This window comes from Drosophila serrata, unplaced genomic scaffold (assembly GCF_035046125.1).
Source record: "Drosophila serrata isolate PLE 108 unplaced genomic scaffold, ASM3504612v1 contig_240, whole genome shotgun sequence".
Taxonomy (NCBI): domain Eukaryota; kingdom Metazoa; phylum Arthropoda; class Insecta; order Diptera; family Drosophilidae; genus Drosophila; species Drosophila serrata.
The window spans coordinates 2,897,661-2,914,476 of NW_028257138.1; the positions used below are offsets into that span (position 1 = coordinate 2,897,661).

Genomic DNA, 16,816 nt, shown 5'->3' on the forward strand with positions numbered 1-16,816 from the left:
CCGAAATTAACAATATTTTTATATGAAATTTTTCCTCAAATCAAAATGTAAAAATCTCATAACTCAGCCAAAAACGCATTAATTTCAATTCGGAAAGCGGCAGTATGTTAATTTTTAGCAGGTTAACAAAACTGCGTACTCAATTTAAAATGTGAATTTTTGGCCGATTTTTGCAAATTTTCATGATGTAACCCCTTTCCTTTTTTCCGAAAAATGGGAATTTTCTGAAAAAATTTTTTTCGGCCGGATAAAGCTAGAAAGAAAGGCCTGTAGATGCTGATCAAGAATATATATGATTTATGGGGTCGGAAATGGCTCCTTCACTTTCTTTTAAGCTTCTGACTGAAGGTCCATTACCATTTTTATACCGAAATTAACAATATTTTTATATGAAATTTTTCCTCAAATCAAAATGTAAAAATCTCATAACAAAAAAAAAAAGCTAGAAAGAAAGGCCTGTGGATGCTGATCAAGAATATATATGATTTATGGGGTCGGAAATGGCTCCTTCACTTTCTTTTAAGCTTCTGACTGAAGGTGCAATACCATTTTTATACCGAAATTAACAATATTTTTATATGAAATTTTTCGACAAATCAAAATGTAAAAATCTCATAACTCAGCCAAAAACGCATTAATTTCAACTCGGAAAGCGGCAGTATGTTAATTTTTAGCAGGTTAACAAAACTGCGTACTCAATTTAAAATGTGAATTTTTGGCCGATTTTTGCAAATTTTCCTTTTTTCCGAAAAATGGGAATTTTCTGAAAAAATTTTTTTCGGCCGGATAAAGCTAGAAAGAAAGGCCTGTAGATGCTGATCAAGAATATATATGATTTATGGGGTCGGAAATGGCTCCTTCACTTTCTTTTAAGCTTCTGACTGAAGGTCCATTACCATTTTTATACCGAAATTAACAATATTTTTATATGAAATTTTTCGACAAATCAAAATGTAAAAATCTCATAACTCAGCCAAAAACGCATTAATTTCAATTCGGAAAGCGGCAGTATGTTAATTTTTAGCAGGTTAACAAAACTGCGTACTCAATTTAAAATGTGAATTTTTGTCCGATTTTTGCAAATTTTCATGATGTAACCCCTTTCCTTTTTTCCGAAAAATGGGAATTTTCTGAAAAAATTTTTTTCGGCCGGATAAAGCTAGAAAGAAAGGCCTGTAGATGCTGATCAAGAATATATTTGATTTATGGTGTCGGAAATGGCTCCTTCACTTTCTTTTAAGCTTCTGACTGAAGGTCCATTACCATTTTTATACCGAAATTAACAATATTTTTATATGAAATTTTTCGACAAATCAAAATGTAAAAATCTCATAACTCAGCCAAAAACGCATTAATTTCAATTCGGAAAGCGGCAGTATGTTAATTTTTAGCAGGTTAACAAAACTGCGTACTCAATTTAAAATGTAAATTTTTGGCCGATTTTTGCAAATTTTCATGATGTAACCCCTTCCCTTTTTTCCGAAAAATGGGAATTTTCTGAAAAAATTTTTTTCGGCCGGATAAAGCTAGAAAGAAAGGCCTGTAGATGCTGATCAAGAATATATTTGATTTATGGTGTCGGAAATGGCTCCTTCACTTTCTTTTAAGCTTCTGACTGAAGGTGCAATACCATTTTTATACCGAAATTAACAATATTTTTATATGAAATTTTTCGACAAATCAAAATGTAAAAATCTCATAACTCAGCCAAAAACGCATTAATTTCAATTCGGAAAGCGGCAGTATGTTAATTTTTAGCAGGTTAACAAAACTGCGTACTCAATTTAAAATGTGAATTTTTGGCCGATTTTTGCAAATTTTCCGAAAAATAGGAATTTTCGGAAAAATTTTTTTTCGGCCGGATAAAGCTAGAAAGAAAGGCCTGTAGATGCTGATCAAGAATATATTTGATTTATGGTGTCGGAAATGGCTCCTTCACTTTCTTTTAAGCTTCTGACTGAAGGTCCATTACCATTTTTATACCGAAATTAACAATATTTTTATATGAAATTTTTCGACAAATCAAAATGTAAAAATCTCACACCTCAGCCAAAAACGCATTAATTTCAATTCGGAAAGCGGCAGTATGTTAATTTTTAGCAGGTTAACAAAACTGCGTACTCAATTTAAAATGTGAATTTTTGGCCGATTTTTGCAAATTTTCATGATGTAACCCCTTTCCTTTTTTCCGAAAAATGGGAATTTTCTGAAAAAATTTTTTTCGGTCGGATAAAGCTAGAAAGAAAGGCCTGTAGATGCTGATCAAGAATATATATGATTTATGGGGTCGGAAATGGCTCCTTCACTTTCTTTTAAGCTTCTGACTGAAGGTCCATTACCATTTTTATACCGAAATTAACAATATTTTTATATGAAATTTTTCGACAAATCAAAATGTAAAAATCTTATAACTCAGCCAAAACGCATTAATTTCAATTCGGAAAGCGGCAGTATGTTAATTTTTAGCAGGTTAACAAAACTGCGTACTCAATTTAAAATGTGAATTTTTGGCCGATTTTTGCAAATTTTCATGATGTAACCCCTTTCCTTTTTTCCGAAAAATGGGAATTTTCTGAAAAAATTTTTTTCGGCCGGATAAAGCTAGAAAGAAAGGCCTGTAGATGCTGATCAAGAATATATATGATTTATGGGGTCGGAAATGGCTCCTTCACTTTCTTTTAAGCTTCTGACTGAAGGTCCATTACCATTTTTATACCGAAATTAACAATATTTTTATATGAAATTTTTCGACAAATCAAAATGTAAAAATCTCATAACTCAGCCAAAAACGCATTAATTTCAATTCGGAAAGCGGCAGTATGTTAATTTTTAGCAGGTTAACAAAACTGCGTACTCAATTTAAAATGTGAATTTTTGGCCGATTTTTGCAAATTTTCATGATGTAACCCCTTTCCTTTTTTCCGAAAAATGGGAATTTTCTGAAAAAATTTTTTTCGGCCGGATAAAGCTAGAAAGAAAGGCCTGTAGATGCTGATCAAGAATATATATGATTTATGGGGTCGGAAATGGCTCCTTCACTTTCTTTTAAGCTTCTGACTGAAGGTCCATTACCATTTTTATACCGAAATTAACAATATTTTTATATGAAATTTTTCCTCAAATCAAAATGTAAAAATCTCATAACAAAAAAAAAAAGCTAGAAAGAAAGGCCTGTGGATGCTGATCAAGAATATATATGATTTATGGGGTCGGAAATGGCTCCTTCACTTTCTTTTAAGCTTCTGACTGAAGGTGCAATACCATTTTTATACCGAAATTAACAATATTTTTATATGAAATTTTTCGACAAATCAAAATGTAAAAATCTCATAACTCAGCCAAAAACGCATTAATTTCAACTCGGAAAGCGGCAGTATGTTAATTTTTAGCAGGTTAACAAAACTGCGTACTCAATTTAAAATGTGAATTTTTGGCCGATTTTTGCAAATTTTCCTTTTTTCCGAAAAATGGGAATTTTCTGAAAAAATTTTTTTCGGCCGGATAAAGCTAGAAAGAAAGGCCTGTAGATGCTGATCAAGAATATATATGATTTATGGGGTCGGAAATGGCTCCTTCACTTTCTTTTAAGCTTCTGACTGAAGGTCCATTACCATTTTTATACCGAAATTAACAATATTTTTATATGAAATTTTTCGACAAATCAAAATGTAAAAATCTCATAACTCAGCCAAAAACGCATTAATTTCAATTCGGAAAGCGGCAGTATGTTAATTTTTAGCAGGTTAACAAAACTGCGTACTCAATTTAAAATGTGAATTTTTGGCCGATTTTTGCAAATTTTCATGATGTAACCCCTTTCCTTTTTTCCGAAAAATGGGAATTTTCTGAAAAAATTTTTTTCGGCCGGATAAAGCTAGAAAGAAAGGCCTGTAGATGCTGATCAAGAATATATATGATTTATGGGGTCGGAAATGGCTCCTTCACTTTCTTTTAAGCTTCTGACTGAAGGTCCATTACCATTTTTATACCGAAATTAACAATATTTTTATATGAAATTTTTCCTCAAATCAAAATGTAAAAATCTCATAACAAAAAAAAAAGCTAGAAAGAAAGGCCTGTGGATGCTGATCAAGAATATATATGATTTATGGGGTCGGAAATGGCTCCTTCACTTTCTTTTAAGCTTCTGACTGAAGGTGCAATACCATTTTTATACCGAAATTAACAATATTTTTATATGAAATTTTTCGACAAATCAAAATGTAAAAATCTCATAACTCAGCCAAAAACGCATTAATTTCAATTCGGAAAGCGGCAGTATGTTAATTTTTAGCAGGTTAACAAAACTGCGTACTCAATTTAAAATGTGAATTTTTGGCCGATTTTTGCAAATTTTCATGATGTAACCCCTTTCCTTTTTTCCGAAAAATGGGAATTTTCTGAAAAAATTTTTTTCGGCCGGATAAAGCTAGAAAGAAAGGCCTGTAGATGCTGATCAAGAATATATATGATTTATGGGGTCGGAAATGGCTCCTTCACTTTCTTTTAAGCTTCTGACTGAAGGTCCATTACCATTTTTATACCGAAATTAACAATATTTTTATATGAAATTTTTCGACAAATCAAAATGTAAAAATCTCATAACTCAGCCAAAAACGCATTAATTTCAATTCGGAAAGCGGCAGTATGTTAATTTTTAGCAGGTTAACAAAACTGCGTACTCAATTTAAAATGTGAATTTTTGGCCGATTTTTGCAAATTTTCATGATGTAACCCCTTTCCTTTTTTCCGAAAAATGGGAATTTTCTGAAAAAATTTTTTTCGGCCGGATAAAGCTAGAAAGAAAGGCCTGTAGATGCTGATCAAGAATATATATGATTTATGGGGTCGGAAATGGCTCCTTCACTTTCTTTTAAGCTTCTGACTGAAGGTGCAATACCATTTTTATACCGAAATTAACAATATTTTTATATGAAATTTTTCGACAAATCAAAATGTAAAAATCTCATAACTCATTAATGCATTAATTTCAATTCGGATGCTGATCAAGAATATATATGAAATATGGGGTCGGAAATGGCTCCTTCACTTTCTTTTAAGCTTCTGACTGAAGGTCCATTACCATTTTTATACCAAAATTAACGATATATTTTTATATGAAATTTTTCGACAAATCAAAATGTAAAAATCTCATAACTTAGCCAAAAACGCATTAATTTCAATTCGGAAAGCGGCAGTATGTTAATTTTTAGCAGGTTAACAAAACTGCGTACTCAATTTAAAATGTGAATTTTTGGCCGATTTTTGCAAATTTTCATGATGTAACCCCTTTCCTTTTTTCCGAAAAATGGGGATTTTCTGAAAAAATTTTTTTCGGCCGGATAAAGCTAGAAAGAAAGGCCTGTAGATGCTGATCAACAATATATATGATTTATGGGGTCGGAAATGGCTCCTTCACTTTCTTTTAAGCTTCTGACTGAAGGTCCATTACCATTTTTATACCGAAATTAACAATATTTTTATATGAAATTTTTCCTCAAATCAAAATGTAAAAATCTCATAACTCAGCCAAAAACGCATTAATTTCAATTCGGAAAGCGGCAGTATGTTAATTTTTAGCAGGTTAACAAAACTGCGTACTCAATTTAAAATGTGAATTTTTGGCCGATTTTTGCAAATTTTCATGATGTAACCCCTTTCCTTTTTTCCGAAAAATGGGAATTTTCTGAAAAAATTTTTTTCGGCCGGATAAAGCTAGAAAGAAAGGCCTGTAGATGCTGATCAAGAATATATATGATTTATGGGGTCGGAAATGGCTCCTTCACTTTCTTTTAAGCTTCTGACTGAAGGTCCATTACCATTTTTATACCGAAATTAACAATATTTTTATATGAAATTTTTCGACATCAAAATGTAAAAATCTCATAACTCATTAATGCATTAATTTCAATTCGGAAAGCGGCAGTATGTTAATTTTTAGTAGGTTAACAAAACTGCGTACTCAATTTAAAATGTGAATTTTTGGCCGATTTTTGCAAATTTTCATGATGTAACCCCTTTCCTTTTTTCCGAAAAATGGGAATTTTCTGAAAAAATTTTTTTCGGCCGGATAAAGCTAGAAAGAAAGGCCTGTAGATGCTGATCAAGAATATATATGATTTATGGGGTCGGAAATGGCTCCTTCACTTTCTTTTAAGCTTCTGACTGAAGGTCCATTACCATTTTTATACCGAAATTAACAATATTTTTATATGAAATTTTTCCTCAAATCAAAATGTAAAAATCTCATAACTCAGCCAAAAACGCATTAATTTCAATTCGGAAATCGGCAGTATGTTAATTTTTAGCAGGTTAACAAAACTGCGTACTCAATTTAAAATGTGAATTTTTGGCCGATTTTTGCAAATTTTCATGATGTAACCCCTTTCCTTTTTTCCGAAAAATGGGAATTTTCTGAAAAAATTTTTTTCGGCCGGATAAAGCTAGAAAGAAAGGCCTGTAGATGCTGATCAAGAATATATATGATTTATGGGGTCGGAAATGGCTCCTTCACTTTCTTTTAAGCTTCTGACTGAAGGTCCATTACCATTTTTATACCGAAATTAACCATATTTTTATATGAAATTTTTCGACAAATCAAAATGTAAAAATCTCATAACTCAGCCAAAAACGCATTAATTTCAATTCGGAAAGCGGCAGTATGTTAATTTTTAGCAGGTTAACAAAACTGCTAACTCCATTTAAAATGTGAATTTTTGGCCGATTTTTGCAAATTTTCATGATGTAACCCCTTTCCTTTTTTCCGAAAAATGGGAATTTTCTGAAAAAAATTTTTTCGGCCGGATAAAGCTAGAAAGAAAGGCCTGTAGATGCTGATCAAGAATATATATGATTTATGGAGTCGGAAATGGCTCCTTCACTTTCTTTTAAGCTTCTGACTGAAGGTCCATTACCATTTTTATACCGAAATTAACAATATTTTTATATGAAATTTTTCGACAAATCAAAATGTAAAAATCTCATAACTCAGCCAAAAACGCATTAATTTCAATTCGGAAAGCGGCAGTATGTTAATTTTTAGCAGGTTAACAAAACTGCGTACTCAATTTAAAATGTGAATTTTTGGCCGATTTTTGCAAATTTTCATGATGTAACCCCTTTCCTTTTTTCCGAAAAATGGGAATTTTCTGAAAAAATTTTTTTCGGCCGGATAAAGCTAGAAAGAAAGGCCTGTAGATGCTGATCAAGAATATATATGATTTATGGGGTCGGAAATGGCTCCTTCACTTTCTTTTAAGCTTCTGACTGAAGGTCCATTACCATTTTTATACCGAAATTAACAATATTTTTATATGAAATTTTTCGACATCAAAATGTAAAAATCTCATAACTCAGTTAAAAATGCATTAATTTCAATTCGGAAAGCGGCAGTATGTTAATTTTTAGCAGGTTAACAAAACTGCGTACTCAATTTAAATGTGAATTTTTGGCCGATTTTTGCAAATTTTCATGATGTAACCCCTTTCCTTTTTTCCGAAAAATGGGAATTTTCTGAAAAAATTTTTTTCGGCCGGATAAAGCTAGAAAGAAAGGCCTGTAGATGCTGATCAAGAATATATATGATTTATGGGGTCGGAAATGGCTCCTTCACTTTCTTTTAAGCTTCTGACTGAAGGTCCATTACCATTTTTATACCGAAATTAACAATATTTTTATATGAAATTTTTCGACAAATCAAAATGTAAAAATCTCATAACTCAGCCAAAAACGCATTAATTTCAATTCGGAAAGCGGCAGTATGTTAATTTTTAGCAGGTTAACAAAACTGCGTACTCAATTTAAAATGTGAATTTTTGGCCGATTTTTGCAAATTTTCATGATGTAACCCCTTTCCTTTTTTCCGAAAAATGGGGATTTTCTGAAAAAATTTTTTTCGGCCGGATAAAGCTAGAAAGAAAGGCCTGTAGATGCTGATCAACAATATATATGATTTATGGGGTCGGAAATGGCTCCTTCACTTTCTTTTAAGCTTCTGACTGAAGGTCCATTACCATTTTTATACCGAAATTAACAATATTTTTATATGAAATTTTTCGACAAATCAAAATGTAAAAATCTCATAACTTAGCCAAAAACGCATTAATTTCAATTCGGAAAGCGGCAGTATGTTAATTTTTAGCAGGTTAACAAAACTGCGTACTCAATTTAAAATGTGAATTTTTGGCCGATTTTTGCAAATTTTCATGATGTAACCCCTTTCCTTTTTTCCGAAAAATGGGAATTTTCTAAAAAAATTTTTTTCGGCCGGATAAAGCTAGAAAGAAAGGCCTGTAGATGCTGATCAAGAATATATATGATTTATGGGGTCGGAAATGGCTCCTTCACTTTCTTTTAAGCTTCTGACTGAAGGTCCATTACCATTTTTATACCGAAATTAACAATATTTTTATATGAAATTTTTCGACAAATCAAAATGTAAAAATCTCATAACTTAGCCAAAAACGCATTAATTTCAATTCGGAAAGCGGCAGTATGTTAATTTTTAGCAGGTTAACAAAACTGCGTACTCAATTTAAAATGTGAATTTTTGGCCGATTTTTGCAAATTTTCATGATGTAACCCCTTTCCTTTTTTCCGAAAAATGGGAATTTTCTGAAAAAATTTTTTTCGGCCGGATAAAGCTAGAAAGAAAGGCCTGTAGATGCTGATCAAGAATATATATGATTTATGGGGTCGGAAATGGCTCCTTCACTTTCTTTTAAGCTTCTGACTGAAGGTGCAATACCATTTTTATACCGAAATTAACAATATTTTTATATGAAATTTTTCGACAAATCAAAATGTAAAAATCTCATAACTCAGCCAAAAACGCATTAATTTCAATTCGGAAAGCGGCAGTATGTTAATTTTTAGCAGGTTAACAAAACTGCGTACTCAATTTAAATGTGAATTTTTGGCCGATTTTTGCAAATTTTCATGATGTAACCCCTTTCCTTTTTTCCGAAAAATGGGAATTTTCTGAAAAAATTTTTTTCGGCCGGATAAAGCTAGAAAGAAAGGCCTGTAGATGCTGATCAAGAATATATATGATTTATGGGGTCGGAAATGGCTCCTTCACTTTCTTTTAAGCTTCTGACTGAAGGTCCATTACCATTTTTATACCGAAATTAACAATATTTTTATATGAAATTTTTCGACAAATCAAAATGTAAAAATCTCATAACTCAGCCAAAAACGCATTAATTTCAATTCGGAAAGCGGCAGTATGTTAATTTTTAGCAGGTTAAAAAAACTGCGTACTCCATTTAAAATGTGAATTTTTGGCCGATTTTTGCAGTATGTTAATTTTTAGCAGGTTAACAAAACTGCGTACTCAATTTAAATGTGAATTTTTGGCCGATTTTTGCAAATTTTCATGATGTAACCCCTTTCCTTTTTTCCGAAAAATGGGAATTTTCTGAAAAAATTTTTTTCGGCCGGATAAAGCTAGAAAGAAAGGCCTGTAGATGCTGATCAAGAATATATATGATTTATGGGGTCGGAAATGGCTCCTTCACTTTCTTTTAAGCTTCTGACTGAAGGTCCATTACCATTTTTATACCGAAATTAACAATATTTTTATATGAAATTTTTCGACAAATCAAAATGTAAAAATCTCATAACTCATTAATGCATTAATTTCAATTTGGATGCTGATCAAGAATATATATGAAATATGGGGTCGGAAATGGCTCCTTCACTTTCTTTTAAGCTTCTGACTGAAGGTCCATTACCATTTTTATACCAAAATTAACGATATATTTTTATATGAAATTTTTCGACAAATCAAAATGTAAAAATCTCATAACTTAGCCAAAAACGCATTAATTTCAATTCGGAAAGCGGCAGTATGTTAATTTTTAGCAGGTTAACAAAACTGCGTACTCAATTTAAATGTGAATTTTTGGCCGATTTTTGCAAATTTTCATGATGTAACCCCTTTCCTTTTTTCCGAAAAATGGGAATGTTCTAAAAAAATTTTTTTCGGCCGGATAAAGCTAGAAAGAAAGGCCTGTAGATGCTGATCAAGAATATATATGATTTATGGGGTCGGAAATGGCTCCTTCACTTTCTTTTAAGCTTCTGACTGAAGGTCCATTACCATTTTTATACCGAAATTAACGATATATTTTTATATGAAATTTTTCGACAAATCAAAATGTAAAAATCTCATAACTTAGCCAAAAACGCATTAATTTCAATTCGGAAAGCGGCAGTATGTTAATTTTTAGCAGGTTAACAAAACTGCGTACTCAATTTAAAATGTGAATTTTTGGCCGATTTTTGCAAATTTTCATGATGTAACCCCTTTCCTTTTTTCCGAAAAATGGGAATTTTCTGAAAAAATTTTTTTCGGCCGGATAAAGCTAGAAAGAAAGGCCTGTAGATGCTGATCAAGAATATATATGATTTATGGGGTCGGAAATGGCTCCTTCACTTTCTTTTAAGCTTCTGACTGAAGGTGCAATACCATTTTTATACCGAAATTAACAACATTTTTATATGAAATTTTTCGACAAATCAAAATGTAAAAATCTCATAACTCAGCCAAAAACGCATTAATTTCAATTCGGAAAGCGGCAGTATGTTAATTTTTAGCAGGTTAACAAAACTGCGTACTCAATTTAAATGTGAATTTTTGGCCGATTTTTGCAAATTTTCATGATGTAACCCCTTTCCTTTTTTCCGAAAAATGGGAATTTTCTAAAAAAATTTTTTTCGGCCGGATAAAGCTAGAAAGAAAGGCCTGTAGATGCTGATCAAGAATATATATGATTTATGGGGTCGGAAATGGCTCCTTCACTTTCTTTTAAGCTTCTGACTGAAGGTCCATTACCATTTTTATACCGAAATTAACAATATTTTTATATGAAATTTTTCGACAAATCAAAATGTAAAAATCTCATAACTCATTAATGCATTAATTTCAATTCGGATGCTGATCAAGAATATATATGAAATATGGGGTCGGAAATGGCTCCTTCACTTTCTTTTAAGCTTCTGACTGAAGGTCCATTACCATTTTTATACCGAAATTAACGATATATTTTTATATGAAATTTTTCGACAAATCAAAATGTAAAAATCTCATAACTCAGCCAAAAACGCATTAATTTCAATTCGGAAAGCGGCAGTATGTTAATTTTTAGCAGGTTTACAAAACTGCGTACTCAATTTAAATGTGAATTTTTGGCCGATTTTTGCAAATTTTCATGATGTAACCCCTTCCCTTTTTTCCGAAAAATGGGAATTTTCTGAAAAAATTTTTTTCGGCCGGATAAAGCTAGAAAGAAAAGCCTGTAGATGCTGATCAAGAATATATATGATTTATGGGGTCGGAAATGGCTCCTTCACTTTCTTTTAAGCTTCTGACTGAAGGGTCAATACCATTTTTATATGGGAAGTAACAATATTTTATTTTTAAAATTTTACGACAAATTAAAATTTAAAAATCTCATAACTAAGCCAAAAATGCATTAATTTCCATTTGGAAAGCGTTCCATTGTTAATTTTTAGCAGGTTAATAAAACTGCATCCGTTTTAATGGTGAATTTTTGGTCGATTTTTGAAAATATCATATTTATGATTGATTTCTGATACGATCCTATAAACAATTGCAAACTGCAAGGGTACAAAAACTTTGGTTTACCAAAGTTAGTTTCCTCTCTTTTTTTTCTATCTATAACAAAAATAACCTTCCTGTTATTGCCCCGGGGTAAAAAACAAAAGTGAAACCACTTACAAATGTGACTTAATGTCAAAGCCCCAAAAGAGCAAAGCTTCTGACACTTATTGGTTTTTAATTATGGCTTGGCTGCGACATTGACTTTGATTTTCGTTGGGGTCTTTGGCTTGGCCATCGAACTCTTGAGCCTCTCTCTGGGCGATATCTGGTCTCAGCCAGCTGCCTTATGTCACTCGCTGCGGCGGATAAATCTCGGCCAAGAAACCAATTTCCGAAAACCGCCGCCAAATTCCCGTTTGTGACTCATTGCGGTCGAGTCGCTCAGTCGTTTTGGACCTGAAGCGGAGGCTATTATTGCTCAAAGTCTCTCGCTTTGTATATTCACAGAGTACATTTGTGTTAGGGCTTCCCGGTTCTGTGACCTCCTCTCTCTGTTTAGGGGAATCAATAACCGATGATGGTCGCAGTGGTTCCTCTGGCAATTGGTTTCAATTGAGGCAACTTTCACTTGCACGGATTTAATTGCCACACAAACTGGAATGGCTAGCTCCCTGCACCCAGCTCCCCCATCACTCAGACCAACTTACACACAGAGTTCACAGCTCATTCACTCAGTCATCCTCCTCAACGCTGGCTCGCTGACCCAAAACAAACATTTTCAGTTGGTTTTTGTGTACTTCTTTAAGCTAATCATTTTCACGCTTCTTGGCTGAGAATAATTCAAACCTAATTTGCATATCATTTGCTCTGTTTTACCTTCCTTTTCCATCTTCTTTTTATGTTATATGTTTGCGTTTGCGTTTGCTTATCGTTTACGTTTGCCACGCCTACGCCTACGCCTCTGCCTCTGCCCCCTGATAACGCCTGCCCCGCCCCCAGCGAGTATGCAATGGCCAGAGGCAGCAACATGCAGCAAGCTTAGACTGCCCGCGGGCAGCAGCAACACATAACCCCCGTCATATCTACATCTACATCTACATCATCTACATCTTCAACATCAAGTCCAAGTCCAAGAACAAGAACAAGAACAAGACCAGATTAAGATCAAGACCAAGACCTCAACTCAAGAACACTGTCACGCCTCCCTTGCCTCCAGGAGCAGCAGCTGTAACCACTGGGCACCCAGAGCGGAGTCCCAGCCGGAGGAGCAGGAATCTTCCCGCGGCGGAGGAGCAGCCCGGTAGTCTGGAATGTTGGAACACCCCCAGCGGTTTGTGCGCAACATCCCCGACTCCTCAGCCAGCAGCAGCAGCAGCAGCTCGCATCATCAGTATCCGCCACAGCTGCCGCAGCATCAGAATCTGAACCAGAATCAGATCTACCAGTACCGTCCCCAGGTGCCAGTGCCAGGCTCGCCTGCCCACCATCAGCGGCACTCGTCGCTCTCCCAGCAACAGCAACAGCAGCAGCTGCACCACCGCACCCTGTCCACCGCCTCCACGTGCAGTGCCCAGCACAAAAGTGTGACCTTCGGCCAGCCAGCGCTTGACTGCGGCAACGGCAGCGGAAGCGGAAGCGGTAGCGGTAGCGGAAACTCCTCCAGTGGCAGTGCCGCAGGAAACGCTGGAACCCAACCAATGGCGGGCAACATGAAGCACGGTGAGCCACTAGATCCTCGCTTCTTCCCTTGGTCTCCAACGTGATTGATTAATAATCGTTTTCTTTTCCAGGCAAATCTCAGGAAGACGTGTGCTATGTGGTAGCCAAGTATGACTATGCGGCGCAGGGTGCTCAAGAGCTGGATCTGCGCAAGAACGAGCGCTACCTGCTGCTGGACGACTCGAAGCACTGGTGGCGCGTCCAGAATAGCCGCAATCAGTCCGGCTATGTGCCCAGCAACTATGTGAAGAAGGAGAAGCCCTCGCTCTTCGACAGGTGCGTCCTAAGAAAGAGCTCTCTTCCCCCCAAAAGAAAAACTAAACCTAAGCGTTCTTCTTGCTCTGATTTCAGCAGAATTAAGTCCTCTATCTGTATCTTAAACTGTATCTGTAGCAGTAGCCGTAGATGTATCTCTATCCGAAAACTCCTTCATATTTGCTTTCGGCTTTCGTATTGTTGTATTTTGTATTTTTTCGAAAACAAAACAAATTATTTTTGCTTTCTTTGTCTGTCGAGCCCCAGCCCCAGCCCCAGCCCCACTAACACTTGAAATAGGGCTAGACTAACCCCACAACCAGAACCATTCCCCACCAGAAATTGTATCGAACTTGAGTTTCTCCTTAAAACTAACATTTATTATCTCTCGGTCTCTCTCTCTTCCTCTCTAAAATATATCTGTCTGGCAGCATTAAGAAGAAGGTGAAAAAGGGTTCTTCAGGATCAAAGACTTTGCCCAATTGCTCGCCGTCGCGCCAAGTCGAGAGTCCAACCATGTCACGGCGCCTGCCACCGGATCCCGCCGATGCCATTGGCACTGCGGTCGTCAAGTACAACTATCAGGCCCAACAACCAGACGAACTCTCGCTGACCAAGGGCACGCGGATACTCATCCTAGAGAAGTCCAACGATGGCTGGTGGCGCGGACAGAGTGGCAATTCGGTGGGCTGGTTCCCCAGCAACTACACAACGGAGGATTGTGATAACGATGGCGAGATCCATACCTATGCCATGGCCGAGAATGTGCTCGATATTGTGGTAAGTATTCATACTAAAATTCTGGAGAAGATCTAATCTAAGCTGAGTTGGTATTCTAGGTGGCTCTATACAGCTTCACGTCAAACAATGACCAAGAGCTGTCATTCGAGAAGGGCGATCGCTTGGAGATTGTGGATCGGCCCGCCTCCGATCCGGACTGGTACAAAGCTCGCAATAACCAGGGCCAAGTCGGTTTAGTTCCACGCAATTATCTTCAAGAATTGAACGATTACCTGGCCACACCCTATCGCAACACGAGTGCCGGTGGCAGTGCCGGAAATGGTAATGGTGGTGCCAGCAATAACGGAGCTGGAGGAGGCGGCGGTGGCGGTAGCGACTCCATGGAGCGACGCAATGAGGGCAACAACAAGTCGTCGGCCCAATCCTCCTCCGGCCAGCCCATCGAGCGCCCCAACTTGGCGGGCAAGTCATGGTACTACGGAGCAATCACCAGGAGCCAATGCGACACGGTGCTCAATGGCCATGGCCATGATGGCGACTTCCTCATCAGAGATAGTGAGACTAATGTGAGTAGAAAATGGATATTCCATATTGGGGGAGCACCCTTTCTAACATGTTCTCCGGTTTCTCCCTGCAGATGGGCGACTATTCGGTTTCGTTGAAGGCACCCGGACGCAACAAGCACTTCCGGGTGCACGTGGAGCAGAACATGTACTGCATCGGACAGCGCAAGTTCCATTCGCTGGATCAGCTGGTCGATCATTACCAAAGAGCGCCCATTTACACAAACAAGCAGGGCGAGAAGCTGTACTTGGTGCGATCGCTGCCTAAGGCCAATGGAACGTAAGCAGCATCACTAGGATCAGTGCGGAATCTCAGCATCCACAGCAGCATAAACACCCGTATTCAGCAAACACACAAAGATTATACCAAGGCTAACTTGTAGGCAGCAGCTCAGCAGCGCGTAAGCGACGTGTAGTTCAATATAGTTCGGATTCCGATTCAGTTTGGCTTAGTTCGGATTAGATCAGACTCAGACCAGCGTGTGTGTATATAGATCGGTTGGTTCTCGACCCCTCTTTTTGTACTTTTATATCATTAAAAATTAACTAAATTACTAAATTACCGCGCTTACTTATCCGCATTGGCTATGTTAAACGTTAAACGAGTCAAGAATAACCAAGATTCGATGTCAACATGCAATACATTTACATATTTACATATACCATACCATGTGCACATATTATACTATATTCTAAAGCAACGTTTGTAGCGGAGACTAATGTACACAGCAGTTGTAGGAGAAGATCGCTTTTAACCAAAACACATGAGAATATGAAAATATGATATATGATATATGATGTCTATTATCCGTGCGCATACCGTAGGAATACTAGGGATGATAGGAATATATCGATACTGTAACGATTTTTGGTGCAAATTGCCGACATATAGCATTATATTTTAACATCGCGATAAATCTATATCCTGTCTTGGCATATGAGGGAAAAGATAATTACATTGCATATAATTTTTCATATATTTATTGATATTTTATCGTTACATTTCTTCATATTTCAAATTTTCTTATATCCAATTTATGCCATTTTCCATATGATATGGACGCAATACGTTTTTCCAATATACCACTATATCGTACTTTTCCTATCGACATACATCCCTCAGGCGTACCGTACGATCGTAATGAAATCCGCAGACTATGATCTCGCGTATGTACATACACATAGGTGAGAGAGAGACAGTGGCCCCGATCCTGGGCCAGGACACCAGGACACTCAAGCCAAACACAGCCAGAGTGAGGATCGCTCCTAACAGTCATTTTTCGTTATTTAAACATTAATTATCGAGTACGAACACATAACCATGAAAAGCAAAACACAAATTACAAATGATATCTCTGATAATTATAAACATAATCTTAATCGTTTGCTGACGCGGAGGGCGAAGAGCGGCGTATAAGCCATACTTGTACAGTTGAGACAATTGCTAACCTATATAGGCACTCATCTCCTTCATCTCTAGACGTTATTTCCGATGTATCACTTACGATTTAAACGATTAAGCAGCGATTCCAGCTTTAACAAACAACCTGCTATTATTTTGTTTTCCTCTAAGTTTATGTTTATTGTCATTATTATTATTTTGTTTTTATTTTAGTTTTAGGGGAGTAAGTTTGGATAAAACGAAAGCAAGTAAGAGAACGAGTTGAAAAGCGATAGTTAGAGTGGCGGCCAGTTAAAGGACCTCTTCATTTTCATATTCGAATTTTTAAATTATAAATCTATATTATTATACAAGTACGTAAAGCATAAAACTTAAATAAAATAGTAATTCAAGACAATTGCTAAACAACCAACAACTAGTACTAAAGACGAAGAAGAGAACAAACTAGAAATTATACCGAAACGGAAATGAAAATAAAAATACATTCAAATAAATCCATAAAGCAATGTGTACTGTCTTTATTGTTCTGGAAATTGGGGACTAGAGCTTAAGTAATGCATTATGGCGCTA

At 36.0% G+C, this 16,816-nt stretch overlaps 2 protein-coding genes across 5 annotated transcripts in view; one reads left to right on the plus strand and one right to left on the minus strand.

Moving 5' to 3' along the window:
* The window catches only part of dock (SH2/SH3 adaptor protein dock), an 86,571-nt gene extending 69,819 nt beyond the window's left edge, over positions 1–16,752 (plus strand). For 2 of the 4 annotated variants that reach the window (XM_086830514.1, XM_086830511.1), the window contains exons 2-6: positions 12,783–13,285; positions 13,357–13,561; positions 13,972–14,320; positions 14,380–14,847; positions 14,919–16,752. In XM_086830514.1, coding sequence (XP_086686640.1) covers positions 12,877–13,285; positions 13,357–13,561; positions 13,972–14,320; positions 14,380–14,847; positions 14,919–15,128 — 1,641 coding nt within the window. In that variant the 5' untranslated portion in view covers positions 12,783–12,876 and the 3' untranslated portion in view covers positions 15,129–16,752. Of the gene's footprint in view, positions 1–12,565; positions 13,286–13,356; positions 13,562–13,755; positions 13,885–13,971; positions 14,321–14,379; positions 14,848–14,918 lie in introns of those variants that run through there. The other 2 variants (XM_086830513.1, XM_086830515.1) reach the window with 2 other exon arrangements.
* Pkg21D (Protein kinase, cGMP-dependent at 21D) overlaps positions 1–16,816 on the minus strand; it is a 202,304-nt gene that overhangs the window by 52,995 nt on the left and 132,493 nt on the right. The gene's annotated exons all lie outside the window — the stretch shown is intronic.